Source organism: Chlorocebus sabaeus, chromosome 10 (genome assembly GCF_047675955.1).
Source record: "Chlorocebus sabaeus isolate Y175 chromosome 10, mChlSab1.0.hap1, whole genome shotgun sequence".
Lineage (NCBI taxonomy): Eukaryota > Metazoa > Chordata > Mammalia > Primates > Cercopithecidae > Chlorocebus > Chlorocebus sabaeus.
The window spans coordinates 20,274,392-20,302,144 of NC_132913.1; the positions used below are offsets into that span (position 1 = coordinate 20,274,392).

At 44.5% G+C, this 27,753-nt stretch overlaps 1 protein-coding gene across 1 annotated transcript in view; it reads right to left on the bottom strand.

Annotated features, from left to right (window-relative positions):
• Positions 1–25,400, bottom strand: part of TMEM163 (transmembrane protein 163) — a 258,331-nt gene extending 232,931 nt beyond the window's left edge. Inside the window, exons 1-2 of the mRNA XM_007964806.3 lie at positions 25,080–25,400; positions 19,567–19,686 (exon numbers count right to left, since the gene is read on the bottom strand). Coding sequence (XP_007962997.1) covers positions 19,567–19,686; positions 25,080–25,281 — 322 coding nt within the window. The 5' untranslated portion in view covers positions 25,282–25,400. The remainder of the gene's footprint in view (positions 1–19,566; positions 19,687–25,079) is intronic.
• Positions 25,401–27,753: the final 2,353 nt, after the last annotated feature.

Below are 27,753 nucleotides of genomic sequence, written 5' to 3' on the forward strand. Positions count from 1 at the left end.
ATTAGATGCTGCGAGAAAGAGAGAGGAGAGGAAAGAAATCGTTATCCATTCATAGGAAAGAATCAATAGAAAATCATGAAAATCAGGGCTGGCACGGTAGTCCCAGCACTTCGGGAGGTCAAGGCAGGCGGATCACCTGAGGTCAGGGGTTCCAGACTAGCCCAGCTAACATGGTGAAACCCCGTTTCTACCAAAAATACAAAAATTAGCCAGGTGTGATGGCGTGTGCCTGTAATCCCAGCTATTCAGGAGGCTGAGGCAGGAGAATCGCATGAACCTGGGAGGCGGAGGTTGCAGTGAGCTGAGATTGTACCGCTGCACTCCAGCCTGGGTGACAGAGCAAGACTCTGTCAAAAAAAAAAAAAAAAAAACAGATGAAGGAAGGAAGGAAGGAAGGAAGGAAGGAAGGAAGGAAGGAAGGAAAGAAGGAAGGAAGGAAGGAAGGAAGGAAGGAAGGAAGGAAGGAAGGAAGGAAGGAAGGAAGGAAGGAAGGAAGGAAGGAAGGAAGGAAAAGAAAATAATGAAAATCAGTGGAGGAGGGAATAAAGGGTACCATGGAAAGGCATAGATACAATGGAACCATTCCTCTGAACTTACCTTATTTAGCCTCTTGCTTTGTTGTCTCACCTGAGACCATTCTGTAAGGTTTTAAGCATATGATGAACTACAGAATAATAAAAGAACCATCTCCTCCCAGTTTTGACAAACCTAACACTTTAGCATCTTTGCTTTCTCTTACAATCGGTACAGTTATGACTGAAGTTTTCTGCCTGTCCTTCATTGATTCCTGTCTCTGTCCACCCCAAGATTTCCACTATCTTGAGTCTAATTCATTATTCCTACGCTTGTTATTATTCTCTACCTACAGATCCACAAGCAACATACTGTGTTATTTATGATTATGAAACCGGTAGGCTTTTACAACTTGTTTTATCCTTTCAGATTCATCCATGTTGCTAGTTCTACTTGTGCAGTTCTCGGTGAGGCAGTACTCCACCCTAGAGGGCATGCTGGAAACTCGTAGCATTGTCACTGCTTGTCACAATTTTGAACAGGTGAGATCATGGTATTTAGTGGGTGGGAGGGAGCCAGGGATCTTCATATGCTGAAATGTTCAAAGCACTTATGCACAATGAAGAATTTTCTCTCAACCCATAAGATTTTCGGATAACTCAAAGGATACTCATTAAGGTGAAAAATTATCTGTGCCTAGAATTCAACTCTATTTTACCTACATAGGAGAGTTTGTTTCATTTTCTTTTGCATAGCTTTAAATATACACTGATTTTTCCGGGAATGGAACTACTATTATAAATCAAGAGAAGAGTCTGGTTTTATTCAGACCCTTTACAAAGAGTTATAAACCACTTCAGACAATGAGGTCACCAATGGCAACTTTACTCTAAGTATTCAAAATACAATACGAACACTTGTATCCATCTGTTCTTGGAGCTGCCACATTTGTGATGATTCCACATATGTGTACCAATATACCTGTTTAGTACTTATTTCAAAATGTCATACAAAGGGAAATGTCAACAATATATGACTCTTCTCTTACCCCTCTTAGATTCAAATTTATTCATTATATGCAGGTGTAAGCCACTAACTACTTAGTTGTATCTAATATCATCATACAAAGCATTTATATAACTATATACAATTGTATATATATAACTATATACAATGTATATTGTATCTAATATCCTCATACAAAGCATTTATATAACTATATACATTGTGTATATGTATATAACTATGTACAATGTTTTTCAAAATTACCTTCCTCTTATTTCTCCTTCACATTACATTTAAGATATAATACTATTTTTTAATGGTGTGTATAAATAGAAGTTCATTTTAAGATACTAAAACAGGTAGATAAAATATTGGAGGCCAGGTGCAGTGGCTCATGCCTGCAATCCCAGCATTTTGGAAGGCCGAGGCAGATAGATCCCTTGAGCTCAAGAGTTCATGATCAGCCTGGGCAACACGGCAAAACCCCGTCTCTGCAGAAAACACAAAAAATTAGCCAGGCACGGTGGCATGCACCTGTAGTCCCAGCTATCTGAGAGGCTGAAGTGGGAAGATCTTTTGGGCCCTGGAGGTTGAGGCTGCAGTGAGCTGTGATCGCACCACTGCTCTCCAGCCTGGGAGACAGAGTGAGACCCTCTCTCAAAAACAAAAACAAAAAATACATATATATTAGTTATGAAAAGGGCACAGTAGGTCTCCTAAAGCTGAAAAATGTTCCAAAATGTAGATCCACTATATTAAGACACTACAATATGTCTATCAAATATTCTGTTAATGGACATCGTCTCCCTCCTAGGTTTTCTTTTTTTTTCACAAATGAAAGTGCTAGAATAGTCTCCTTAAACACATATGAGTTACATCCTTTGTAAATGTCTTCTCCCAGTGACTTATCTTTTAGTGCTTTATATAGTGTTTTCTGTGCACAAAGTTCTTAGTCAGCTTGAAGTTAAATGTTTTGTAGTTTCTATTCATGGTTTGTGCTTTCTGTGTCTTAAATTCAAAAGCCTTTCTTTTACTTCCAGGTCAAACGGAGAGTCTTATATTATTGTTTAAAAGTTTTGGCCGGGCACAGTAGCTCACACTTGTAATCCCAGCACTTTGGGAGGCCGAGGCGGGCAGATCACCTGAGGTCAGGAGTTCAAGACCAGCCTGGCCAACATGGCGAAACCCTGTCTCTACTAAAAATACAAAAAATTAGCCGGGCATGGTGGTGGGTGCCTGTAATCCCAGCTATCAGGAGGCTGAGGCCGAAGAATTGCTTGAACCCAGGAGGTGGAGGCTGCAGTGAGCCGAGATTGTGCCACTGCACTCCAGCCTGGGCAACAAGAGCGAGACACCGTCGCAAAAAAAAAAAATTTAATTCTTGCTTTTCAGGTTTAGTTTCTTAAATCACATGGAATTTATATTTGTATATGTGGGAGGTACAAACTTCAAACTTATTTTAGTTTTTCCATATAGACAGCCAATTGTGGTGTATCATTATTTCCCTCCCTGATGTGTGATGCTACCTCTCTCACATATCCAATTTCCATATATCTGGTTACTATTTCTGGACTCCATATTCAACTTTCTTGGTCTATTTGTCCCTAAAAATATCACAATCTCAACTGCCCTAGTTTTAGAAGTTTTGAGATATAAACGCACCTTGTTCTTGAAAATTATCTTGACTATTCTTAGCCCTCTATTTCTCCATAAACATTTTAGAGCTTACCCACCCGCATTGGAAAAAACCTATTGGAATGCTTGGTGAAACTGCATGTATTAGGGTTAATATAAGGAGAAATGACATCCTTATTAGATTGTCTTCCCAATTCTGAACACGATATTTCTCTCTATTCAGATCTTATTTTATGCATTTTAACAGCATTTTATAATTTTCTTCATGAAGGAATTATACATGTATTAGATTTATTCCTTTTGGTTTGTTGCTATGAGAAATGATATCATTATGAAAATTAAAAACGTATTGCTGTGTTGCTATTATATAAGAATACATTTTATTTTAGTATATTAAACTTCTACCCATCCCCAGCAGCTTTGTTGGAATTTGTTACTTCTAATAGTGTCTATAGAATCCCTTGGCTTTTCTTTTTTCTTTCTTTCTTTTTTGAGACATTGTTTTGCTCTTGTTACCCAGGCTGGAGTGCAAGGGCGCGATCTCAGCTTACTGCAACCTCCACCTCCCCGGGTCAAGCGATTCTCCTGTGTCAGCCGCCTGAGTAGCTGGGATTAGAGGCACCCCCCACCATACCCAGGTATATTTTGTGTTTTTAGTAGAGACAGGGTTTCGCCATGTTGACCAGGCTGGTCTCGAACTCCTGACCTCAGGTGATCTGCCCACCTCGGCAGATCTGGGATCCCAAAGTTCTGGGATTACAGGCGTGAGCCACTACGCCCGGCTTCCCTTAGCTTTTCTATGTAGAGCTATAGAAAGCTCTATATAGACTATAATAACTCTACAGATAAACATTATCTATATTATATATAGATATAATTATAGTATATATAAAGTTCTATGTAGTCCATAATATCCACAAGTAATGATGGTTACTTTTTTCCTCCCCAATCCATATACAGTAACTTTCTTTCTTTTTCTTGCCCTACTATACTGGCTAGGACATCACGTATAATAATGAGGAGAAGCGGTAACAATAGACGTCCTTATCTTCATTTTAGATTTTAAAGGGCTGAGTTGCTATCCCATTACTGGGTATATACCCAAAGGATTATAAATCATGCTGCTATAAAGACACATGCACACGTATGTTTATTGCGGCACTATTCACAATAGCAAAGACTTGGAATCAACCCAAATGTCCATCAGTGACAGATTGGATTAAGAAAATGTGGCACATATACACCATGGAATACTATGCAGCCATAAAAAAGGATGAGTTTGTGTCCTTTGTAGGGACATGGATGCAGCAGGAAACCATCATTCTCAGCAAACTATCACAAGAACAGAAAACCAAACACCGCATGTTCTCACTCATAGGTGGGAACTGAACAATGAGATCACTTGGACTCGGGAAGGGGAACATCACACACCGGGGCCTATCATGGGGAGGGGGGAGGGGGGAGGGAGTGCATTGGGAGTTATACCTGATGTAAATGATGAGTTGATGGGTGCTGACGAGTTGATGGGTGCAGCACACCAACATGGCACAAGTATACATATGTAACCTGCATGTTATGCACATGTACCCTAGAACTTAAAGTATAATAATAATAAATAAATAAATAAATAAAATAAAGGGCTGAGTCTATCTAATTTACCAGTTACAATTAATATTTTAGGTTAAATAACCTTTATCAGCAATTCCCAGCCTAGTTGCTAAAAGTTTTTATCTTGCCTTGAATTTTATCAAATGCTTTTTGTATTGAGAGATACTATAGGTTTCTTCCCAAATTTTTTTTTTTTTTTTTTTTTTTTTTTTTGAGATGGAGTTTCACTCTTGTCACCCAGGCTGGAGTGCAGTGGCATGATCTCAGCTGACTGCAACCTCTATCTCCCAGGTTCAAGTGATTCTCCTGCCTCAGCCTCCCAAGTAGCTGGGATTACAGGTGCCTGCCACCACGCCCAGCTAATTTTTGTATTTTTAGTGGAGACGGGGTTTCACCATGTTGGCCAGGCTGGTCTCGAACTCCTGATCTTTTATGAACACGGTAAATTAAATAATAAACATTCTGATTACACCATCCTAGATTGCGAAAATAAACACATATGCTGAGCATGTTCATTTATTTATTTATTTTTATATAAACACAATGAGATTTAGTTTGCAAATATCTTATTAAAGACTTTTTGAATCTATATTCATTAGTGATATTGACCTATAAATTCTCTATTGCCTTTGATTTAGGTCTCACAGTAGTAGTAATCTCAAAATGATACAGGAAGTTTTCTTTCTTTTTCTGTAGAATGGAGTGCATGAGATTGGGATTAACATATGAAAGCACCCATAAAGCCACTGCTGGCCTGGATCAGAGTTTCTCAACCATGGGCACCACTGACATTTTGAGCCGGATAATTCTTCGCTGTGAGGGGCTGTCCTGTGCACTGTAGGATGTTTAACAGCATTCTCGCCCTCCACCCAGTAGATACCAGTAGCACCTCCATTCCCAGTTGTGACAAACAGAAGTGTCTCTTGACATTTCTGGATGCCTCCAGGAAAGGGAGAGGGTGCAAAATCACCTCTGATCGTGAACTACTGTCTTGGATTAACATCTTTAATGGTCATAAACCATTCATGGCAAGTTATTCTAGTAAACTACGCACTTCATCCAAGTCTTCAAATTTATGGACATACAATTGTAAATAACGGTCTCATTTCCTAAATTTTCTCAGATTACTAATTATACTCCTCATTTCACTTCTAATTACCTTTCACTCATTTTTTTTTCTTTTTCAATCAATCTTACCAGACTTAAGCCCATTTATTAGTCTTAAAATAAACAGCTTTTAGTTTTGTTGATTTCTTGTATCTTTTTCTCTTTCATTTATTTGTATTCTTCAATGTATTGTTTCCTTTCTTCTATTTATCTTGCATTTACTGTTTTTGCTGTTTCTTATCTTCTTGTTCTAGACAGTTTTGTTTATCAACTTTCAATTTCCCATTTTAAGCTCTAAATATTGTTTAATATTTAATATAAATTTTATCCTTGAACTATTCAGAAATGTGTTGCTTAATTTCCCAACATGTATTATGATATGTAGAGGTATTTTAGCTATATTTTATTTCAAATTATGATTGTACTGTGGTCAGAGAACATTGTAAAATACACATTCTTAGGAATATGATGAGAATTATTTTGCATATGATGGAAGCAGTCACCTTTTACAAATATTCCATAATGTGCAAACATCCTTATTGGATGCATGGGTCTACATTGAGCCACTGGATCAGTGTCCTTTAAACCAAAGGGTGACAACTCACTAGTAACACATAAAATGAATTTGGTAGGATGTGACCAGCACTTTTTTTAAATGAAAAAGGATAGAAATCATCAAAGTGGAATTTTTTTCACATTTTAACAACTCTGAAATCAAGTATTAATAGCTCACAGAATGACTAGCATAGCACATAGTTCAATAGCAGCAATTTTTTATTTTCTAGTACAAAAAATCACGTAGCATATTATAATCAAAAGTATTGTAGAGTGGCCAAGTGCGGTGGGTCACGCCTGTAATCCCAGTACTTTGGAAAGCCAAGGCGGGTGGGCCACCTGAGGTAAGGAGTTCAAGACCAGCCTGGCCAACATGGTGAAACACTGTCTCTACTAAAAATACAAAAATTAACCAGGTGTGGTGTCAGGTGACTGTAATCTCAGCTACTTGGGAGGCTGAGGCAGGAGAATTGTTTGAACCCGGGAGGCAGAGGTTGCAGTGAGCCGAGATCACGCCACTGCACTCCAGCTTGGGTGACAAGAACAAAACTGTGTCTCAAAAATAAATAAATAAACAAAGTAAAAAATGAAAAGACAAAACCATTAGTTTAAAAAAAAAAAAATGGAAGAGACCTCTCCAGGAAACTAGATGAACACAGATGCATGGTGCGTAGGGACGATCCACATGGTCTAACCGGCAGTTGGAAGCACAGATCTGGAGCTCAGACGATGTACTAAACATGTTGTTTTGGTCCTCCAAAGTAAATTCAAAACAAATTAAAAAGTTAAATTTAAAAAGGAAAACCATAAAAATTAGAAAGAAATCAGAGTGAATTTAAAAAAAAAAGAAAATGGAAAAGGCAACAAAAACAATTTTTAGAAGCTAGAAAGCATATGGGCAAGTGGTAATTGATTTAACAGACTCTAGAAAGCAAGCTCCTAACACAGCAGTGTGAAAGCAAAAAGGCAACCCAATTTACACCTCAGGACACCCAATAAAGCAGGAATTGGTAGCACAGTATAATAAAGAGAAGACTGGCAATAGGGAGGTTTGTTCAAAGCCTGTGTAAAAAGGAGTTCTCCAGAATCCCTCCCCAGCTCTGCCCAGGGCAATACCTACTCATCCCCAACTCTCCTATTGGATGATTGGAGGATTTTTCTCTGGAGAAGGTGCAACAGTCTCTTCTTTGAGGAATACCAAACTCAGCCAAAGATGGGGAAACCAAACTCAAAGAGGCTAAATAAAGAATTTCAGGCCGGGCACAGTGACTTGCACCTGTAATCCCCGCACTTTGGGAGGCTGAGGTGGGCATATTACTTGAAGTCAGGAGTTCAGGAGTTCAAGACCAGCCTGGCCAACATGGTGAAACTCCATCTCTACTAAAAATATAAAAATCAGCCAAGCGTGGTGGCGCGTGCCTGTAATCCCAGCTCCTTGGGAGACTGAGGCAGGAGAATCACTTAAACCCGGGAGGCGGAGGTTGCAGATAGCTGAGATCCACCACTGCACTCCAGGCTGGGGGACAAGAGCAAAACTCTGTCTCAAAAAAAAAAAAGGAATTTCAAACAGAAGACTGAAATCTCCATCCTCATCCCCAACTCAGCTCCCAAAATTCAAGCAGTCAGGAGTTCACCTTCAAAGCAGAGGCTCAGAGAAACCATCTCAGGGAACCCTGGGCAGCCCAGAAAGAAGGATCTGAAAGTTTAAAACTGGAATCCACCAACGAAACAGTCCAACATGTCACCCTACAGCGAACACTGCCCACATGCTAGGAGCTCAGGACAGCCTTTTAATGACCTATTTTTTTTTTTTTTTTTTTTTTTTTTTTTTTTTTTTTTTTTTTGAGACGGAGTCTCGCTCTGTCGCCCAGACTGGAGTGCAGTGGCCAGATCTCAGCTCACTGCAACCTCCGCCTCCCGGGTTTATGCTATTCTCCTGCCTCAGCCTCCTGAGTAGCTGGGACTACAGGCGCCCGCCACCTCGCCCGGCTAGTTTTTTGTATTTTTTAGTAGAGACGAGGTTTCACCAGGTTAGCCAGGATGGTCTCGATCTCCTGACCTTGTGATCCGCCCGTCTCGGCCTCCCAAAGTGCTGGGATTACAGGCTTGAGCCACCGCGCCCGGCCTTAATGACCTATTTTTAACAAGAACAAACTATGTAGGACCACACTCATAGGATTCCTCCTCTAACATGAATGATAAATCCAAAGCAACAGGGGAAAGAAGCACCTGGAGGAAGACAATGCAAGAAATGGAAAAGTACTTTTTAACCATCAAAAATATTTTCAGAAAGATAACTGCTATTAAAAAGCTCCAAGGTAGGGAGCAGTGGCTCACACCTGTCATCCCAGCAGTTTGGGAGGCTGAAGTGGGCAGATGGCTTGAGCCCAGGACCTCAAGACTGGCCTGGGCAACAAGGTAAAACCACGTCTCTACAAAAAATCCCAAAATTAGCCAGGCGCGGTGGCACGCCCCTGTAGTCCCAGCTACTTAGAAGGCTGACATGGGAGGATCACCGGAGCCTGGAAGGTCGAGGCTGCAGTGAGCTGTGATTTTGCCACTGCACTCCAGCCTGGGTGACAGAGAGCAACCCTGTCCAAAAATAAAAATAAAAAATAAAAAATAAAAAATTTAATTTTCAAAAAAGTTCCACGAAACAAGAGTTGGATAATTTTTTAAAGAAATACACTCAGATAATTTTTTTAACTTGATAATGGAAATGAAAAGCTCAATAGAAAGGTAGGAATATAAAGGTGATTAAATTTCCCAGGAAGTAGAACAAAAAAGACAAAGAAATAGGAAGTAGGGTGTATATGGATAAAACAGTCCCCACCACAGCAGGTCCCATGCAAAAGTGTAAGTTTCAGAAGATCTTAGGACTTTCACACCCACACTACAAATGACAATAAAATGAAGCAAAGTCTTCAGAACTCTTAAGGAATATTATTTCCTACTGAGAATTTTCTATCCAGCTATCAATCCAGTGTCAGGATATATTAAAGACCTTTCAGGCATTACATGGCTTGAAAGCTACACCTCCAGTGCGACCTTACCTAGGGAGCTAGGAGTAGATGTATTCGCCCTAAAAGGGAGTAAATCAGAGAAGAGAAAAACATGGTATCCTGGAAACATGGGTTCCAACAGAAGACAAAAAATCAAGGAAATCCCAAAAAAGGTTGGGAAGGAAGATTCTGAGCTGCAGCTTTGCACCAGCTGAAATGGGCAACCAGCACCGGTTACAAGAGGTCAGGTGCTCCAAGAGAGCCTTCTTCAAGAAGAAACTGATAGAATTACCTCTGCATCCGAAAATATCACAGAGAAGCTGAGCTTAGAAAAGAAATGCTGAATGAAAGTTTAATAAGAAATAAATTCATAGAAAAGTAAACCATAGGAATAAACAAAACAGATATGAAATCCAGAAAAAATAAAAAATTGTGCAAGAAAGAAGTCATCATACTTCACCCTACGGCTCTAGGAGGAGGATTTACATAGTCATAATAATGAAAACCATAACTATGATAGAAGGATGGAAATGCAGGAAGTCAGTCTGCTTGTGTGGGGCCAGGAGGATAAAAGAGTAAATTATTTCCTTCCATTTGGGGAAGTTAACAAATAATGCCTAAACTTGAAAAACAAATTAAGAATTAGCATTGGAACCCTGTTATTTACACAAGTAAATACAAGAACTAACTACAAGAGGTGAAGAGGTTGCTGGGAGGACAATGAGGGGAAAATAGAGAGGAGAGAGGGATGGAGAATGGGGGCTGCTGTCATTCTTAACGTTCTTATAACTACATCCATGTTAGAGAGTAAAAAAGAAAAAAAATTGAAAATGTCTTTATTTGGTTATTCTCCAGCTGCTCTTTTCAGCATTTGTGTATTTGATTCCTTTCTTATTTTCTACTCATATTAAACACACTTATTTTACAGATTTTGTCAGCTACTTCTGTCATCTAGAGTTTCAGGTCTAATCATGCTATGTGTATGACACTCAATCATGGTGGCTCCTCTTCTCGGGAGCTTTCTAGCATTGGATTGTGAGCTCACCTTTGGTGGGGCTGCCGGCATGGGACACCTGCTGGGCCTTAGTCAAAGTTCTTCTGCACCTGCTTCTTTCAGATGCTCCAGGGGTATTTCCAACCTACAATCATGTCCATGTTACTATCTCAGCTTGAGGGCCCCCAAGCTAAGTTCAGGGTATACATTCCCAGAATGGATGCCCTGGTGTGTCTCCTAAATTCTCCTCCTGGACCTGGGCACTCATTTCCCCAGCTGCCAGGAATGAGGACTGCTGATGGCCGCATCCCTTTCCCAGAACCCCCCTCCACTGAAGGACGCTGCCTCCCCGTGGTTGTACATGTCCCCGCGGCAGCCCACGCCAAAGACTGGTCTGGCCCCCATGCTTCACCTGGAAGCCATCTCAGCTTCCAGGTCCCTGTGGGACAAGCCTCTAAGGCAAGAACACTGCAGTTCAACCTCCCCTCTGCCAGTCCTGGCTCCCCACAGGCGTTCTTCCTGACAGCCTCCCTCAGCCCCTCACCCCACTGCCAATAAACCTCCTGGAGGGAAGCTGAGTCTCCGAGTCTATTTCCCAGGGAATCGACCTACAAAAATTCCAAACACAAATGTACATGAGGTCAGTCTCATGGTTCTGAATTCCAGTGAAGGCTCCCCCACGCTCATCCCCTCCTCAGTCCACACAGAAATACACTGACACAGATGAGCTCTTCATTGTCTCTGGGCTGCTGGAGGTGTTTATTCTGGTCCACACTTTCATTGAAGGTAAAGTCCTTTTAAGTAATTTATTACTAGTTTCCTCTATCCGCCTGATGCAGGCCAAAGCATTTGTTACTGACTAAATTGTGTGTCCTCAAAATTCAAATGTTGAGGCCGGGTGGGGTGGCTTATGCCTGTAATCCTAGCACTTTGGGAGGCTGAGCAGGGGCAGATCACCTGAGGTCAGGAGTTCGAGACCAGCCCGGCCAACATGACAAAACCCTGGCTCTACTAAAAATACAAAAATTAGCCAGGCTTGGTGGCATGTGCCTGTAATCCCAGCTACTCAGGAGGCTGAGGCAGGAGAATTGCTTGAACCTGGGAGGCGGAGGTTACAGTGAGCTGAGATCATGCCACTGCACTCCAGCCTGGGTGACAGAGCAAGACTCCATCTCAAAAAAAAAAAGAATTCAAACGTTGATGCCCTAACCCCCAGTACCTCAAAATGCAGTTGTACTTGGAGATGGGGTCTTTAAAAAGGTAATTAAGTTAAAGTGAGGTCATTAAGGTGGGCCCTAAACCAATATGCCTGGTGTCCTCATAGTAAGAGGAAATGAGGACACAGACACACACAGAGGGACAACCACGCAAAGGCACAGGGAGAAGACGGTGATCTACGAGCCAACGAGAGAGGCCTCAGAAGAAAGCCAACCTGCTGACACCTTGATCTTGGACCTCCCACATTCGCCAGGGGAAGGAGGCATGGCCGTCACACATGGGAGAAGGTGGACAGGGAGTAAAACCTGCTGGGGTTAGGAGCAGGGGTTCCCTCCCTACCTCTGGCTTCCTCTGTCCCTTCTGTTTCTCAATACTTCCGCATCTCAACCCACAGCACAAGGCACTGGGAAGTCACCTCTTGTCCAAAAGGAGCTACCCCAGAAATTCACCTGACAGAGGCAATTCCTAGAGGACCAAATTACAGCCCTGGGATATCCACAGACCAGAAAACCCCTTCTCAACCAACTGCTTCACAAATATGATGGGAAAAAGACTGAGAGGCAAGAGGAAAAACCCTGACAAATGTCCCAAAGGGCCCCTGCCAGCAAGGACCCAAGCAAGAAGGGACAAGGGACCCTGGGCATGAGATGAGCCCACCTGGGGCTCACCACCCAGCTACCCTGTGTCACCGCCATGGCTGTGCGACAGGGGCACCTAGTGCTAATGCACCCTGGCTGTGCTTCCAATTAAACGCTGTGTGAAGAAGGCACTGAGACAAGCAGGGCAGGCAGGCAGCTGCTGAGACCCCTCCCCCACTCTTGCTGGAAACAGCAGCCCACTGTGAGCAGAGACTCAGGGAGATGAGTCCTCCTAACAGCCTCAGGCGAGTCCCAGTCAATAGAAGCCTGGATGCTTCAGTCAGGGGCTGGGGGGATGCTGGGCAGTGCAGTAAGCAGGAGGCGTGAGAGAATGAGCTCCTGCATCCCCACCGTTTACAAAGTTGAAGATGCTCTCTTTGTTTCCTTTGTCTGGCATCTCTACCTGCAAATGTACATCCTCAGCCTGCTGCAACCACAGTGCCGAAGCAGGGCAAAACTGACTCCAGTCCAACCAGTGTCTGAGTGTCCACTGTGTTAGCGGCTGAGAACGCTGCCTGAAGAAGACGGGCCCTGGTGTGGAGGGGTGCACTATTAGAGCCAAAAGCAGTAACAAGATGATTCAAGGATCGTGCATCGAGTTCCTGATCTATGGGTGTCCATGGGGGAAGGGAGGCATTCCAATCAGCCTGGAAGGCTTCCCAGAAAAGGTGATCTTTCATCTTAATCTTGAGGGATAAGTAAACTTTTGCTAGAAAAAGAAGCATGGAGGTCAGGAACCAAAGGCATCTGAGACGAAGGGAAGAGCAGGTAGGTGGGTTTGGGGCAAGAAACAGGACACAGCCTTTGGTGCCCGCAAGGAGCCTCTGGGGACTGCAGCCGGCAGTGCATGGGGACGGGAGGAGGTGAAGCCAGCCAGGAAGAAGGGGACAAGATCATGAGGGACCTCATGGTAAGCAAAGTGGCCTGTCTGAAATACGCCTCCGCCCTCCATGTGCTGTCTGAGCTCACAGCACAGAGGGTGACAGGTACAGAATCCCTGATCACGTGGCTACAGGGTATGAAGGCAGAATGCAGAGGGAGGGAGAGGTTCCCAAACCGCTGGTCTGCCTGTTCCTCCCTCCTGGTCTCCACCTCTCAGAAGCAGCCTCTGGGTTTATCGTCCCGAGCACACCCACGGGGAGCACACTATCCCTCAGAACACCGCCAGGATGTGGCTCTCAAACTTCCTGCCCACATCCCCCGGCCCCTGCACCATTGCTTGCTTCAGCGGCGGCAGCCGGACGCTTGGCAGGAAAATATTCCTGCAGATTCTCCACAATCATTCCACCTCATACGAGGAGGTGGACACAGGAGCTTGTGAAGAGGCCTGGGGCTGCGAAAAGTCCAGCAAGGATTAGATGCCACATCTGACATGAGGAGCGGCCAGTAGTGTATGCAGGCACCATGCCCGGGCCTGGACATGCATAGAAAATGTCTTGAAGAGCAGTTAAGACACTGGTAACAGAGGTTGCTGGCAGGAGAGAGAGACTTTAGGACAGGACAGAGATTTGGACTGTGCTCCTTTGGTCTCAGGAATGTTTATCTTGTGTACATTCTGCTTTTTTCAGTAACATAAATACGTGACCAGCAAACTACACAAAGGATCATTCCACACGCAGAATGTCGGCTGCACGGTTAAGGTCTTGGGGCATGGAAGTATTTCAGGAGTAAGGGAAACAGGAGAGTTTAGGGACACGGCCAGAAGAGACAAGGGCTTCACAGCCTTCGTGCATGGAGGAGGGCACAAAGGGAAGAACTGTGATGAAGGAAACGGGCAGTGTCGTGGATAAAACTGCTCTGCGGGAACAGGCGCCTGCAGTTGGTAAGGCCTCTTTGGGGAGGCGAGTTGTCAGTGAGGAGGCTGTCATGTGAGATCCCTGAGATGGGCTGCCCAAAGGACGTGGGCTCCAGTTCGGAGGAGAAGAAGTTTGAGGAAAAAAGGGGGGCAAAAGTCAGGGCAGACCAGACCTTTTTTGTTTGTTTGTTTGTTTGTTCGTTTGTTTTTTGAGACAGAGTTTCCCAGGCTGGCGTGCAATGGCGTGATCTCAGCTCACTGCAACGCTGCCTCCCCTGTTCAGGTGATTCTCCTACTTCAGCCTCCCGAGTAGCTGGGATTACAGGCACGCACCACCACACCTGGCAAATGTTTGTATTTTTAGTAGAGACAGGATCTCACCATGGCTGATCTCACGGTGTGACCAGGCTGGTCTCAAACTCCTGACCTCAAATGATCCACCCGCCTCAGCCTCCCAAAGTGCTGGGATTACAGGCATGAGCCACTGTGCCTGGCCAAGGCCAGACCTTTAAGGCCACTGCAACAACGTCTGTGTTACTCTCAGCACACCAGAAAGTGCCTGAAGAGTCTTATGTCTTTTCCGTCTCCCAGTGTGTCTGTCAGATGAGAGAACACCTAAGAAAGTTCTCAAACATTTTTTGCTGAGTTTACAGAAGAATCATGCAATTTCATTTTATCTCTCAACTATTAGTCTCCTAATTTAGAAAGAATAAAAATACATATCTTACCATTTTTAAGGGTTAAGAGTTTACATTAAAATGAAATAAATTATTTTAAAATATCCACATCTAAAAAGAAAATCACTCCTTTCCAAGGTGTTTTTCTAGTTCTTAAATATACAGCTGCACCTTATTTATTTGTTTGTTTATTTATTTATTTATTTACTTTGAGACAGAGTCTTGCTCTGTCGCCCAGGCTGGAGTGCAGTGGCATGATCCTTGCTCACTGCAACCTCCGTCTCCTGGGTTCAAGCGATTCTCCTGCCTCAGCCTCCCAAGTAGCTGGGACTACAGGCACACGCCACCACACCAGGCTAATTTTTGCATTTTCTTTTTAGTAGAGACAGGGTTTCACCATATTGGCCAGGCTGGTCTCAAACTCCTGACCTCATGATCTGCCCGCCCCGGCCTCCCAAAGTGCTGGGATTACAGGTATGAGCCACTGCTCCCGGTCAGCTGCACCTAGTTTTTGAGTGAGATTTTTCTGAGATCAGGATTTGGAGTACTTCTTTAATGGAGCTGTGTATCTTAGGAAAGGTTTTCCCCTGAGAATGTTTCAAATATGCCTTCGTTTCCCACAGAACATGCATTGAGTGCCTAAAAATTAACTTGCACTCAAACCTGATAAACAGTCAGAATGCATTTTCCTAAATCACTGTGACAAAGATATCAATGGTGTCAAAACCCTGAATTTTGAAACAGAACTTCTGTTCTCTTTCTAGCTTCATTATTAGAACAGACTTTTTTTCACATTTGTTCATAACAGGATTGCCATTTTCCATGCTGCCTACTGATTATAAACAGAATGAATTTTAAAACCAAACTAGAGCTCTCTCTGAAATAGTCAAGATGTATTACCATCTGGTTTTATATCAGCATTTGAACAGATCCAAAATCACTACAGTACCATGTATCATCAAAAATAGTTCACATTAAAAAATAGTTCATGTCCCTCTCAAAGCATACTCAAGGCACAAACTTCGAAAGTCCACCTAATTTTTCAAACTATCCTAGACATGTGAATGCCAACCATAATTACATATGTGATTTATAACAAATAACTCGGTAATACTGACGTAAGCTAGTTTTATCATCAGATCTTTTAGAAACTACTAACTTGAGAAGACATGGTATATTGATTACCTGGAAGCTTACAGGAGACGAAGGGTAACAATCTTTAACTTGTAAACCACAAATAAAATTTTAAGGCTCCCCAACCATCTGAATGGATCTCTCTTCTCAGCCAAGGGCGCTCCAAAGTTAACCTGAAAAACTGTTTCCAGCCGTGATGGGAAAGGGGACTCAGAGGACACTCACTGTACCCGCCTCCCTTCTGGAATTCAGGAAAAGCTGACCAGCATTAGTATCGACGCAGACATTAAGTCTGATAAGAAACATTTACAGTCTGTTCTCTCTGAAGTCTGCTACCTGGAGGCTTCATCTGCGTGATAAAACTTTGGTCTCCATAATCCTTTATCAGAATCCAGAGATTCATTTTTATTGATTCCAGGTGTTTAGATAATAACTTAAGTCTTTCAACCAATTGCCAAACAGAACATTTTTTAATCTACCTATAACCTGGAAGTCATCCACTTCCAGTTGTCCCAGCTTTCCAAATCAAATCAGTATACATCTTACAAATATTCATTGATATATTATGCCTCCCTAAAGAGTATAAAAGCAAGCTGCACCCCAACCACCTCAGACACATGTTTTCAGACCTCCTGAGACTGTGTCACAAGCGCGTCCTTAAACTAGGCAAAATAAACTTTCTTAACTGATTGAGACCTGTCTCAGAGACTTTCAGGTTCACAACCTACAATGTACATGTCAGGTAAAAATACGAATCTTTCCAGTTGACCGAGAAAAAGAGGTGTGCCCCTCAACTTGTATCTACTCTCCTCATTTCCAAACTCCAAAGAGCCCACAGCATTTCTTCAGAAGATACTCAGCTAAAAATCAGTAACCATGATTAAATAAATAGAAAATGGCAGCTAAGGAGGTGAAGACAGGAACTCCAGCTGACCCCAGGAGATGTGACTCCAAGACAACTCCCTTAGCAAGAGAATGGCCATAGGATGACCCGTTACCCCCCAAAATTGTAATTGTTTATAAAATATATGAGATCTCGGCCTTGTATGTAAATCATCAGGTAGAATTTATCATTTTCCAAGAAATATTGTCCTTCCACCTAACTAAAAAAAAAAGTTTTAAAAAATCTCTCAGTTCATTTATTTCAGTCTTGAGTTCTGATTCCATGCAAGGATGGATGACCTTCCTGCCCCAACTTTTTCACCACCCAACAGTAGCAAGAAGCCATGTCCATAAATACAGTCGCTTTCTCTTCATCATGATTAACACTCCCGCCGACACACATACACACACACAACACACATGCACACATGCACACACTCCAAAACTTCTCCGCCACACCAAAGCATCATATACAGTAATGCTACAGCAATCCTCTTAAAAATACTAATTGATTCAATTCAGCCATTTCACTGGTTTGGACAGAGGTGCAGGAAGTCAGAGCATTGCATTTCATCCATCTCTGTTAACTACCTCCTCCCTTGAAGAGTAGGACTGGAAGTTTTTGTGACACTTTACAAAAATCTTTATTGCCATTTTTGAAATGTTCCCTTTTTCTTTAGACACTAATTTAAACATAACTTCAAAAGTCAGTTTATATTGCTTAATCTCTATTTATTTCCATTTAAAACTAGGAAAAGAATTTCACAAAAGTCTGGCACCACATAAATGATGCTTTGGAAGAGATTTTAAATACTGCATATTAGAAATACATTTAGGAAACTAAATAGTAAAATCAACAACCCTAACAACACAATCAGAGACCACATCAAGGGTTTAAAAATGAAACACAAACACACACACAAACACTAAAGCTACTCTATAGTTAAAGTGGAGGAAAATACAATTCACCTTCTACATTTTTTGGTTTGACTAAACCAGAACAAACTGTAAGTAACGTGAGAACAAATTGAATGTACTATAGCTAACACAAATCATGATATTATATGCCAATACCAACATTTTATTGGCTAGAAGTTAGAGGATTTAAATTAAATACTTGCTGCAAAGAAGGTGTAAAATCATTTTTAAAACAAAAAGAAAGAGAAGCCCTTTCCACAAAGCAACATTCTAGTTCTGTATGCACTATGCAACTGTCTTTCTTTATTAAAGGAAATGAACAACGGTTTTAAGATAACCCAACTGATCAGGTGTAACATGTGAAATCAAAATTTCCTCATAATTTTTGTCTATGATGAGACTTAAGTACAGCAAATGTAATATTACTCTCCTAGAAGAAAGACTTGCCCAATATTTCTTCACATTCAGTCTTCATTCAAACACCCACGTGATAAATCAAAACAGCTTTATCAGGCACATGGATGCCTCTGAGTTACTATTATTCTGTTTGTAAATCGCCTCCCTTCATTCCTTTCCTTTTTCTTTACATATGCAAATTATGGTGTCTGATCCAAAGTCCTCCACCAGCCACCGCAACCAAATTATCCCCTAGGGACATCAATCCAGCTTGTTATTCTTGTTTCAGCATTTAAAAAGTGGGGGCAAGGGGAAGGAGTAGCTATTTTCAGGAACCAGAATTCCCCTTCATTAGATTTCTGGCTCACCGGTAAAAAGTGTTGATACTGGGGAATGCATTGCCCTCCGCTTCTAAATGTTTGGCTGTTTTAGAGCCAAGATATGGTACAGTCTTTCCAATATAAATTGCTTCAAGTAATATATGCCTAGTTTTGCAGGGAGCATTTGGTCAAATTGTAATACTCCCTCTTGGGAGCCAATCCCAACTTCCAGCAGCAGATCTAACCTTGCAGAATAGAATTTTAAGCAACACACACACATAGCTTGTCTTCTAGCAGACATGGGCTTTTTTCTCCTAATCTGAGGGTTGTCACAGGAGACACCTTGTGTGATGCCTATCACTGAGAAAATAGATCTTTCTGTTAGGTAATAAATTCGTCACAAAATGCAGTCTTTTCCCTAGCATCAAAACACACACACACACACACACCACTCGGGTTTCTACCAAGGTTGAGCTGTAACTGACACTGCTTAGGCTTGTGAGTCACTGCACAATTCATAAGAAAAAATAGCACACGTACATTTCCATAGGCTGCAAAATGTTAGTCGAGAAAACACATGCCATCGGCCTTCCTAACCCCCAAACAGGATTATCTGGCAGAAACTCTTCCACTTCCTTAGTTTTTCTTAATTGCAATACATGGTTTTGTTTCCATGGCCACCGAAAACTTGAGAGAAGACCCTCCCATTACCCTTTCACTAAAATGTGCATAGGATTTTCCTCCAAGCCTTACACAGATATGATCAGGGAAAAGGAGAGGGCTCACTGCAATATTGCACCCATCTTCTTGCATTAGGCTCAAAATAAGAATCTTAAGGATATATATGTGTCACGTGTCAGCCCAAGCTGAAGGCATCCAGCAAGAGTATTTTCACTATTCAGCTGGCAGCCAGCATCTACTTCCGCAAGCCCGCATACTGATGAGAGCCAAGGCTCCCAGACATTCTCCACCTCATCTTCTTACCAGTCTTTCCTCTGCAGAGAAGAGAAGCTATTTTACTAATTTATAAGTCCTCTGACTATCCAACCATCTAAAAAAATTTACTCATCAATAATAGTCAACTAAAAGCAAAAGCACATCCCACAGGAATTAGAGAATAAAACAGGCAACAGCAGCACATATTGGTCGACGAGACCCTTGATACTCACTAAAGGCAGCCACCGCGAGGGCCAGGGTGACAATGATGGAGAACCAGGACACCCACAATGCCTTCTTCCTGTAGTTCTGGGCTTCGTGAGGTTTCAGGCGGGTGCTGCTTTCTAGTAAGCCTGACAAAAACAAGGAGAAAGGGAAGTTAGACATTTCCTTACTAAGAAACCCACAGCGAGAGCTGCAATTTCTTACCCAAAGATTGCAAACTAACAGCCCGTGGGCCAAGATGTGTTTTGTTTGGCCCACACTGTGTTTTAACAATTAGAAGATTTCACATGAAAATCAAGCTTTCTGGCACCCCTTGAAAAATCACAGGCTCTGACAATATGGGCCGCGTATTTCTGCAGGGTAAGAGCAGCTGTCCTCTTTCGAAGATCTCCACAGACCCCACCACTCCTTGACATATCACACCAGGCCACTCCTTTGCCCCTGTGTTAAGTTGCTTGGTCTCAGGTAGATGCTGTTCCTGCCCACAAGGCCTTTCTGTTAGGAAAACAGACAAACCACTCACATTCAGCGGGTCTTCAGGTTCCTCAGCTGTGAGCACTGATTTGCATTGATTCACCAGCACAGTCCCAACTGGTGGACTGGGTTTTGCCCAAAGCAAAGAGTCAGTCTACAAATGACCTCACTGCTCCCCCAACAATCAGCAGGAGAAGAACCATTTCTCTTTAACCACATCCAGCAAGAGCCTCCAGGCCCAAATTATAAGCCACGTCTCCTTCCCTCCTTTTTCTGTTCTATAGTATACACATCCTTTTTAGCAAGCACGTGTCAAAAAATTCTCAGAATATTAAAGTGGGGCAAACCTACTAAAACTAGAGGTAGCTTCCCAGGTAGGCCATGTATAAGACAAGTTTTATTTTTATCTCCTACGCTTTCAACATGGAGAGTCCTCGACAACAGAAATTCATGACAATTCCCAGGCAATGCCCACAACTGCCTGGGGTCAAAGACTAAAATGTCTTCAGAATGATCTTGATTTATATGTTTATCCTTCTCCTTTGAATATAGATCATATAGAGCATCTCTTAGTTGCACAGAGCACCAGATTTTCAGCCATGCATGTACATAAACAGGAGCTTATTACACCATCTCTGATGAAACAATCCACAACACAACTTTCAGAGGTTGAGCAGCCTCATCAGAGCAGCTCCAAAGAATGAACAAATTGGTAATGAAAGCTCAGGTGCCAATTTGTAAAATATCACACAGTGTGAGACATACCACACCTACGCATCACGTAGAAGACACCATCTCATTCATCCAACTGGGTACCACAGTAAGCCTCTGGTTGCCAAAAACTGCATCCTGACCAAAAGTGAAAACCAGGACCCTGCTAAAGCTTTTCAGTTCCATTTATAACCCAGACCCAAGCATCGCTGAACAAGTCCTGAGCGAAACAAGCCAGAATGTCAGGAAGGTTGGTGAGTGAGCCCAGCTCACAGCCTAGAGATTTTTAAATAATTGAAACCTACAGGCTTACATAGAATCAAAGGTAGATGAAATGCAAATGTGAGGCATAAACGCCATCACCATCCTCTCTCTGGAAATCTCCCCAAACCTTCCCTCGTGAGTGGACTTGGATGGAAAAGATAAATACCTTCTCTCTTGTCAAATTCTGCCCAGGTACAAGTAATTTAAATAAAAATATAGCAGGCCCCTTTGTCTATATCTTCCTTGGCTGCCAAAAACCACCCTATTCCAGTTTTCAACTATACAATCACCAGTTATAGCCCTATCCTAGAATAAGCAGATTCCATGCACCCTTAATAATTTATGTCCCTTTTCCCAAATGATATAAAAATATTCCTTTCATCGTGGCCAATTGATTTTCAGGATAAGTGAAGTTATAACATTTAGGTACTGACTCAAATAAGCAGTTTGTTTGCTAGGTATTTTGACAGCAACGATCTCCAGATTGTCATCCACTGAGGTAAAAACAAGGTTCCTTTGAGAAGTAGATTTCATGTGCTAAGAGGAATGACAATCATGCCCATTTTCTCTTCAGCCACATAACATTTATTTTTCCATCCAAAGTCAGCTAGTTTCAATAATATAACTGGTCCTGACCACGCATGCAGACCAATCTACATGCTTCACCCACCAGTGAAACAGCACCCCCCTGGAGGAGTTTCAGATGACAGCCCAGGACAGCTGGACTGTCCCACTAAGGTGGCATTTGGGACTTCTCAGCATTACGACCAGTACTTCTTCCCCAGATCTGAGCCTGTGTGTGCCTCCTCCATGAGATTTTTAAAATTAAAAAATAAAATGGAATAAGTACGATGGGAAGACTGTCCAAAAATGGAAGGACTTTCCCATTTCTATTCAACCTTTTCTTATTTTCTGCTGATTTTCCTTTCTCAAAACACAGCCGATCCCAAGAATGGAAAACTTTGTACTCCTCAAGGGGAAGTGGAGTATGACGACGTATAAAGACTCCGTTCCTAGTGAATGTTTCACACACAGGTACCTCCACACATGTTGGATGCAGGCACACTCACAAGTCACAAAGATGTAGCGAGAATTCCTAAGGTTTTCAGGAAGCTGTGCTTTAAAGCTGGAAGAAAGGCAGCCTGGAGAGACAGGACAGGCCTCAGATTTGCAGGCAGGGCTGGATCATCCCTACCCATAGTTGGCCCCCATATTTGAATTTCTAAACTCACTCAAATTTCACATATTTGCAATTTTGGCCTGGGAATACTAAGCATAGTACTAATGAGGGACTGATCCTTCATTTATTTTGGAGAGGGGAAAGGTACAAATACATTTGGAGAGGCTGAAGCCATCAGTTATTTCTACACTAGTATGCATTAGTTCCAATTCCTTTCTCCTAAGTTTGTCAAGCTTGAACTCTCTGAAGAAAGGGAAATTTTTGTTAGATGGGGAAGTAGTGGGAAATGCTCACACATATAATTATCTAAGGCTAAGCTGGGCCCTAAGGTTATGGATAGAATGATGGGAAAATACTTGTGGGGAGAAGAATAGGTATTCAAGGGGGATGGGAAGAATAATTAAGATAAACCTGGCCTAATTTGTGTTTAGTCCCTAAAGGTCTTAGGCCACAGAGCTCTTGCTCCCTGAACTTTAAGCTCAACCAGATGGCACTGCAGTTACTGACGTTCTGAGCTAGCTAGGTTTCTGAGAACCAGCCTACATTACTTGTAAGGGGCGAATACCTCCAAAGTCTCAAAACACTAGATTTTAAAGGAACCCTTTGAAGAGAGTTAGCAGTGGTCTGGAACCACATCCTGATAGCTCCAAAGGGAGTTAGGACAAAAGAGAATGCCAAATACAGGTGCAGATCCGAGGTACCCCTCAACCCCTCTACAGCCAGCCTGTAGGTATTTAGGCCTGAAAGAAAGCAAGCCAGGCAGGATGCAGAGACACACAGCAGGCAAGTGCTGAGGCTTCCACCTCCCCAGTTCCTCTCACCAGCGGGAAAGAGGTAGCTAGCTGCACTCAACCCATTCCCAAAGGATATAAAAATCAATATTGGAAAAATGCAGCCCCGTAAGAAAAAAAAAATAACACAAAAAACAAACACAAAATCCTACAATAAACCTCCCTAGGTAACGTTCTGGTTTACTTAACAAAAATCACTTATTCACCGCATACTGGTTGCCATCAGGAAGAGGTCAAACAAAAGAATGTCACATTGACGTTCAGCTCTCAATGCCACACAGCACCGGGTTCTTTGGGGAATAGGGTTCATCCTAACAGAGAGGCTGTGTGTGGTATGCCACGCTCTCAAACAGTGACAGCTTACAAACAGTCAATGCTTTCATGCTATCACATAATGGAAAATGAAATTCCGTTGACCAGAGAAAAATAACCTTAAGAATGAATCCAGAAGGGCTTTTCACACTTGAACATGAACTACAAAATGATGCTAAATATGAACTCACCCTAGCACTGTTTTCCCTCCTATTATTTTGTGGGGTAGGGAGAAACAGGCCAGCTCTTACAGATGACCTGCAATGCTACAAAAATAAGCTCAACCCAGGCTTCTGTCTTTCTTCAATATGGAATTTTTAAATCCTACCGTATTAGCTGGAGAGGGGCAAAGGTAATGAACACACCCTATAATAAAAGTGAGAGGTTTTGCTCCGTGCTCGTGATGTCCCCTGTCCTCACCTCTTAAATGGAATCTAGTTCTGTGAGAACAGGGGGAGAAACTGCAACAGAGGTGCAGAATTCGTTGCCACTGGAGCAGCTCCAGTTCTCGCTGCCGTTTCCATGTCATTTTATTTCACATGCTACAGTTTAGAATTTCTAAGGAGAAAGAGATCGTGCATCCGAACACTAAACCGGAATAAAAATGTACAGGAGATACTAAGAATAGGACAAAAACCTGCTAAGTCTAAAATATATAAACCCGCCACAGCCAACAAAATAAGGCTTCCAAGAAAAGGGGGTGGAGGTGCAAAGAGCCGGCTTCCCCTGAAGGGCCTGGCTGCAAGAATCCCGCTTTGGCCACTAAGCGGTTTTAGCAGAACCACAGATTCGTTCTGAGGGGGACAATTTGGATTCGGATTCAGCAAGAAGCAGAAAAGGTGCAGACGCGGCCAAGAACAGGGCTCCCTCTGCAAAGAATCCAAGCCCAAAGGAAACGCGGAAGGGATGGAGGAGAGAGACGCGGGAATGAGCAGGGAGTCTCTCCCGTCCTACGCTGGCGACTCAAGGGGGCATCAGCAGCCGGTGGGAGGCAGAGTGTGGTCTCCCAGCAGAGGCACGTGTGCGGACCTCCAGGCCAGTGTCAGTGAAGGGGGGCTCTGAAGGGTCTGCAGACTCGCCCTCCGGAACCATCAGGTTTCAGTGGCATCTATCCAGATGAGGTTGGTGGCCCAAATCCAAATGTCCCATTCCTCTGCCCCATCATCAGACGACGGGGCAGGGACCCACCGTGACCCGGGTCCGCAGTGAGAGTCGGGGACCGCCCGAGACCAGAGGCCGCCCGAGTCTCGGCTCACTCCCTTCCTTGCGCCCTTCGCCGGGGCGGGCAGCCGGGCGGTCGCCGAGAGACATCTCGCGGCTACACCCGCAAGGGACTTCCCGCAGGGAAGTTCTCCCAGGCAGCCGGCGGGGCCGCAGGGGACTACGGAAAGGAGGATGCAACGAGCCCGGGTCCCTCCGAGCTGAGTAGGGCCCGCAGTGGCCCAGGAGCGCTCGGTTCCGAACGCAAAAAAAAATGCCTCCCGCAAACTTTTCCCGTGGGCGCCGGAGGGCCTGGAGCTGGCGGAGAGCAGGGCGCGAGTCCAGACGGGGTTGGCCCGAAGGCAGCCGGCGTCTGGGCTTCGAGGGAAGGAACCGCAGCCGGGGCGGTGCCGGCCGCAGAAGGTGGGGCTGCCGCTCTCGGCTCGCGGCGCTCTAGCCGGGAAGTCGGGGCTCCGTGCCCCCACGCGCTCCGAGCCCCGCGCCCGGCCCAGCGCAGCCCGCGAGTGGGGAGAGGCGGGCCCCGAGCAGCTGCCCCCGTTGCCGGCCGGGCCGGGCGGCGCGCGCTCACCTCGGTCCTCCAGCCCGTCGCTGAACTGGCCGCTCTCGCTGATCCGCACCTGCCGCTCCTCCTCCAGCTGGGGCTGCTCGCGCGCCGGGGAGCTCAGCGGGGCCGGGCCGGGGGCGGCGGCCGGGGGCGCGTGGCCCCGGGGCGGCGGCGGGACGGCGGGCCCCTGGGAGCTGCGGCGCTGGATGCCCGCGGCCGGCTGCATGGCGCGGGGCTGCGGATCCCGGCGGCGGCGGCGACGAGCGCGGCGGGGACTCGAGTCAGAAGTGCGAGGCGCCGCGGCTCCGGCGGGCGCAGGAGCGGACGGACCGGCCGCGTGGACAGCGAGGGAGGGCTGGCGGGCGCCGCGGAGTGGAGGTGCACGGGCGGGGGCGGGGACGAGCGGAGAGCCGCGCGGCTCCGCGGCCGGTGGCGGAGGCTGGGGCCGCGTTGTCGCCGCCGCGCTCCGCCCCTGGGGGCAGGTGCGGGCGGCAGGGACCCGCCCCGAGGCCCGGGCGCGGGAGCCGGCGCACCGAGGCGGACGAGAGGGAGGAACCCAGCGTGGGGACCCACAGCGGGCCCCGGCAGAGCTTGGCTAGGGCGTAGCGGGGACCCGCCCCATCTGCGCCGCGCGATGGTGCCCAGAGGGGACCCCTCTCACTGGATTCCTCTGCGGTCCGCGAAGCCCGCGGCCGCGCGTGGGTTGCAGACAGCGCCCCTAATTTGGCATCTTTCTCTTCTGGAGCTGCACAGGCTTCAGAGGCTGTACAGGGTCTTCGCCTGGGCCGCCATTCTCACTACTCATCCAGGGAAAAAGGGTTCATCTGTCCCCAAGCCCGTCGCTCTCCATCCTTCTAGGAGTTTAACACTCCTCCCAGTTTCTCCCTGGAGCGCCCACTTAGCCAAGGATGGGGTATCTTTAGGACAGCGGGCGCTCTAGAAGATGCTTGAACTCCGAGGCTTCCCCATTTTGAGTCTTCCTGTGCCTTTGTCCCATACAGTTCGCTTCCCTCTGCTCATCCTAAGTCTTGTGTGATCTTCGGAAATCCATGGAAGCCTCCCTCCTACAAGAAGTCTCCCCAGCTCTGGCCCCTGCAGCTCTTAATTCATTTTGTGCAGTGGGGCTGGTCTCACCAGTGAGAGTCCACAGCACGGCACACGCCAGCTCTCTTGATGCCCACAGAGGAGCAAAAGAGGACCTGCTGTTTAATAAATTCAGCTTGGATTTGTTGGGGCTCAGAAAAGTATACTCCAACGTATGGCACTTTGGTATGCTAAGTTTGAACTATAAAACTAAACAGGCCTCTGAAGCCGCCTTAGAAACAAAGTCTCTGTCTCCCGCCCGACTTTCTCCCCACTAAGCAATTCATAGAAACCAGAATTCCTCTTCCCCACGATGGTCATACAACCTAGAAATAGTACTCCAACCGCCCTGGTCCCCTGCCGTTCTGTGTAGGAGCTGGCCATGAAGAACTACTCAGACCTACTTTGTCTGATAGTAGATAGCAGATCCTCATTCCAGAAGAGGTTCTGCTCTATACATGCTGCACAGAGAGGCCAAGGAGAATCTGAACAGGCCTTGCTGGGTTCACCCGTCAGTCTATTACCATTAGATCGCACCGTTTGTCCAATCACATTTCTATAGGGCTGTCCATTCTTCACTGAATCTAAACGTAAAAACAGGCAGTTTTCCCTGAGTCTTTCTATCTTCATTTCTGAAGGCTCCTGTATCACATAAAACTTTGATTCAATAAATTTTTTACGCTTTTCTCTTATTAACCTATCTTTTGTTATAAGCATGTTAGCGGTGCCCCTTATGATGGGGAGGAAACGTATCACACCTTTCTGCTCCTACCGTTTCAATGGTGTCAACATCCAAGCTCGAGAGTCTGGCTTTCGACTTTAGATTGATTCAGTCTCTGAATTTAATCTGGGTACTCCAAAATGTCAATTCCTCATTTAAAGGAGTCCCCCTCATTTCTTAAAGAGTCACCCTTTTCCTTTTTCATGTCTGCTTTGCTTGTGATTGAAATGAGAGTAGGATTTCAGTGCCTTTGTGGTGCACTGGAAATATCACCAGAAATGAGGAGAGGGGTCTTATTTTATTTTGTTGCTGCTGTTATTATTGTTGTTGCTGGATTGGAATGAGAAGATCTGAGTTGACCTTGACCAACTCACTTTACCTTGTTGACCACTAATTTCTTCAACTACAAACTGAAAGAGTTGAACTAGGTCATTTCAAAGATCCCTTCCTGCTGCAAAGAAAAAGAAAAATGCTATGATTACTTGGATATAGACAATGAAAATCTCTACCCATTAATCCTGGTTCTATCCTCTAAGATAGAATATCCTTCAGATATATTTGCAGAGTCATCTCCTCCACTTTTTCCCTCTAGTCTATCCCATTTAATCCCCCTGTCAATGGCTCTCAACTGGTTGGGGAGTCTAAGAACAAAAATACCCAAGCTTTGACTGCTAGAGATTCTGATATCATATTTAATGTAATCGTTCTGGGCTGAGACCTTGGCATGGGTATTTTGTAGGGCCCTTCCCCATTCTAAGAGTCATTTGGGGGCTTAAAAAAAATTATTCCTCCCTGACTCTCTGAGATTCTGGTTCAATAGATCTGGGGTCTGGCTGGGAACCTTCCTTTAAACCCCTCTCGCCCCCCCCCCCCCCCCCGGCCTCTAACACACAT